At 39.3% G+C, this 3,972-nt stretch overlaps 1 protein-coding gene across 1 annotated transcript; it reads right to left on the bottom strand.

Annotated features, from left to right (window-relative positions):
- Positions 1 to 439: 439 nt before the first annotated feature.
- Positions 440 to 2,252, bottom strand: LOC135152837 (uncharacterized). Its single transcript, XM_064093956.1, has 5 exons — positions 2,046 to 2,252; positions 1,512 to 1,907; positions 1,323 to 1,469; positions 927 to 1,037; positions 440 to 454 (listed from the first exon to the last, which is right to left on the bottom strand). The coding sequence occupies exons 1-5, from the start codon at positions 2,250 to 2,252 to the stop codon at positions 440 to 442; spliced, it is 876 nt and encodes a 291-aa protein (XP_063950026.1).
- Positions 2,253 to 3,972: the final 1,720 nt, after the last annotated feature.

Here is a 3,972-nt window from a genome sequence, read left to right as displayed (position 1 = left end):
TATCTCAGTCATCAGACTTGGCTTTGCAAATCCTGGCAATGGGGTTGTTGTTGGTTTAAACACTACTTGAGCCTTGTCAGAGGTTGTGTCTTTCTTTGCTTCCTCATTAACTTAGCTGTGTCAGAGGTTAATTTTTCTTCTTGTGATTCTGCAATATGAGCTTTGTCAGAGATTGCAGCTTCTGATTTCTTTCCTTTTACAACTTGATCTTTGTCAGAGGTTGTAGGCTTCTTCTGAATCCAGCCTTTCTCAAGGCTATCATCTACTATGCTTTTGCCTTTGCTTGTATATTCATCTTTAGAGTATACCTTTTTGATTGGTAAACTCTGATCAGCAATAGTAGTTTCCTTGATCATTATTCCTTTTTCCTTTGGTCTGGCAGTTGATTTTGCAGGTTTCTGGATTTTGCCTGAGGTTATAGCTTGCTCATATTCTTTCTTTAGCTCTGCTTCATCTGCATCAATCAACTCCAAATCCAATTTAGCTTCTGGATTTTCTTGTTCAAATATCAGTCTAGCATATTCTTCATCAGTCATTGGTTTATCTGATCCAGCCACTGGTCTTTGCTTTGATCCAGATGTGACATTGTGTGTTGGAGCTGGAGCAGACTTTGAGCTTTGCTTAGACTGTTTTGCACTGTCAGAGTTTGAAACTCTTCCACCAACTGCAGCTTGAAATCTCTTGTTCTTTGTGAAGTCATCCACATCATCATCATCATCATTTTTCTTTCTTTTCAGAGTTTGAGAAGTAGACTTGCATTTGACTTGTGCTACTCTCTCCCCCTTTTTGACATCATCCTCATCAGGAATCAGTACTGAGGTTATCAGAGAAAGTGAAGATTGGATGGCTTCAAGCTGTTTAGACATTGTCTCTTGAGTGGACTCAATGTTTGACATCCTCTGTTCCAGAGATTGATTTGCAGACACCAGCTTCTTCATGTCTTCCTTTAGAGGTAGTAAATGCCTTTTCTCGTCCATATTCTGAGTTTCCTTAAAGTTAGCTACCTCTGTTCTAAGACCATCCACTGACTTAGATGTCTGAGCATGAGCAGTATGAAATGTCTTCAGATATAGAACTATGGCTTTGAGGCTTGACATGACATCAGAGTTTGTAATTTTATTCTCTGCCATAGATAAGAATTCTTCAGCTTTTGCTGGCTCCAGAGAATGCTGGTGACTCAGCCAGAGTTTATCCCATACTTCATTAGGTGGATCAACCTGAAGATCCCTAGGAAGAGGCTCAGAGTTTGTCTTCAGAGTCTGCAGTCTGGCATTGTATTGACTGGTAGGCTCCCACTTCTGTTGTTGAAGAGACATGGGGACTTCATCCTCATTTTCATCATCGTCATTTTCATCATCCTCATCATCATCAGATGCATGATCAACATCATCTTTAACAGGATCTGGAACAACATTCTCTTGATCTGCAGATTTTGATTTGCTGGGCTCTTCACCAGCCTTAGCAAGTGACTGCAATGCTTCCAATGCTACCTTGTCAGAGTCTGCAATTACAGCATCTGACTTGTAATTTTCTGGAGCTGTATCATGAATTATGGCACCCTTAGGAAATTTCAATGGAGATTGAGGCATTTTCAATGGAGTGGAGGGTCCATGATCAGAGATTGGAGTGTGAGGAACAGACAATGTTGTCCCAGCTTCAGTTGTAACTGGTTCCTTGCAGAGTATCTCCTCATCTACTTCAGATGAAGTAGAAGATGCTGTAGCAGTAGAGAGTGGAACAGCTTGAAGAGGATGCACCATTAGAGCTTGAGAAGAATCAGGAAGTGTAGTAGATGGTGCTTGCTCTTCCTCAAGAGTGAAATCTGTGATCTCAGTAATGGGTATTTTTGCCTTCTTAGGCTTGTTTGCCCTTGCTTTAAATCGAACTTTTCTTGACTGAGGGCTAGCCTGAGAAGGTTCAGAGTTTGTTGCATGAGAGGGTTCCAGATCATCATAATCATAAGCTGCAACCAGTCTCTTTCTTTTCTGCTTTGGTGGAGAAGCAGCTTCAGAGTTTATAGTCTTAGAGACTGTATCAGAGTTTACAGGAGGAACTGTAGAGTTTGTTGGCACATCAGACTTTGTCTTCAGAACTTGTGTAGCAACAGAGGTTCTGGTCTTCACAGTGGAAGGGGCTGCATCAGACTTTGTAGCCCTTGTTGACTTGGATGCAGAAGATCTGCTTGGTGTGAGAGGTCTGGAAGGTTGAGGTTGTTGTTGGGGTTGATGTTGTTGGACTGGGGGCAAATCCATCCTAGCTCTAACTGGAGCTGGAATTAGGAGAGGCCTCTAGATTGGATACTTCTCATCTTTTGAGATGAGGTCCTTGAACACCCTTTTATGAAGCCTAAAGGGCTTGATCTCATCATCAACAGCAAAATCCACCTCACCAACAGTGGCATTAAACAGTAATTGACAAAATCTTGAGAAATATATGATTTGTCTATTTTCATGCATTCTTTCACCAATATTTCTAAGAACTAATCTACCAAAATCAAAATTAGTAGAGTAGATCAGAGAATACCCAATTTGTAGCATATCCATGGGTATAGCATCCCAGTTGGTGCATTTCTTCTAGAAAGCCCTCGTGATACAGTCAAAGAAGAAGCTCCATTCCCTTCTTAGTCCTGGACGCTTTAATTGTCCCAGTTTATCAAGCGATTCACTGTAGCCCAGAGCGTTCATCATGCCCCTGAGATTGGTATCTCCATTTGTGATGTGAGCTGCATTCTCTGGCATGTTGAATGCTCGACGAACTGTGGCTGGAGTAACAGCATACTCCTCCCCTTCATATGCGAACACAATAGATGGTGATCCATCTGCACCACCATTATCATATTGCCCTGTCCTCCAAAAATTGATGATTTGGCTTCCAGAGAGTCTGGCAGGAGCGGTAAGAGCAGTAGCCAGGGCACTCTATGCCAGGAATTGCTGGATTGGATGATAATCCCTTGGAGCATCTGCTGTGTTAAGAATGGCAGCGTGGTTGTTGGGAACAAATTCCACACCCGCATGGATAAACGCTGAAGTCGCCATTAGAACAGAGTTTGTAAAGGAAGAAAGGTGTTTGAGAAAGTGTGTAAGAGAAGATTTGAGTTGCAGAGAGAAAAGTTTAAGAGTTTGTTGAGAGAGTGTGTGTAAAGATGAAGTGTATAAGTGAATAACAAGCAGTAAAATCTGATTTGATAAACTCTTCAGATTTTGTTTAGCTGGACACGCTTGGACTGTTGTTCATCTGTACACCTGTCAGATTTTAACTGGTAGATGAGTGTTAGTGGCATGGAGAAAAGAAAATAGTAATCATGAGCGCAGTAAAACTTGTGCAGTTATAAATGCTGATTACACGTTCTCCTATTAAAATGTTTTACATGTAAGCCCACTAACAATACAGCCGTTTGGTACACTCTCTTCACATTCTCTGAATATTTAAACTCCTGAGATGTACAAGATTTTAAAAATCAAGATCAAATCCCTCGAATTTTAAACTCTGAGATTTAAAACAAAGAAAATAAATTTCTAAGTACCTCAGAATAAGACATGATGTTTAGAAAATTCATCAAAAAATCAGATTTTGTCATAAAATCCATAGCTCAATAATGTGCTTGTGAAATAATGTGTGTGATTTAACATATTAAATCAGAGACTAAAGAATTTCATAATTTCCTAAGAATAAGGAAGACAAATATAATCTGTTCAAACTCTCAAGACATAGAGAAGTGACATACTCTGATGAAGAATTATGCAATTAAATACCCCCTATATATATATATATATATATATATATATATATATATATATATATATATATATATATATATATATATTTTAATAAGGACGCTTCTCAGTGTAAATGAGGCACGACCTTTAAATATAATATTGCATCAGTATTTCTCCAGTAATCAGAGATTGTGACTGGTCACCATAGATTTTAAAATCTTAGCAATTACTTAATACCAGCAAATGTTTGGGTCTT

Source organism: Daucus carota, chromosome 5, assembly GCF_001625215.2.
Source record: "Daucus carota subsp. sativus chromosome 5, DH1 v3.0, whole genome shotgun sequence".
Lineage (NCBI taxonomy): Eukaryota > Viridiplantae > Streptophyta > Magnoliopsida > Apiales > Apiaceae > Daucus > Daucus carota.
This window is presented reverse-complemented; position numbering and strand designations above follow the sequence as displayed.

Coding starts and splice junctions, on each gene's coding strand:
- LOC135152837 (XM_064093956.1), bottom strand. CDS start 2,252: ATGGATTTGCCCCCAGTCCAACAACATCAACCCCAACAACAACCTCAA. Junction 1,908..2,045: donor CAAACTCTACAGTTCCTCCT/GTAAACTCTGAT, acceptor GAACCTTCTCAG/GCTAGCCCTCAGTCAAGAAA. Junction 1,038..1,322: donor ATGATGAAAATGAGGATGAA/GTCCCCATGTCT, acceptor GCTCATGCTCAG/ACATCTAAGTCAGTGGATGG.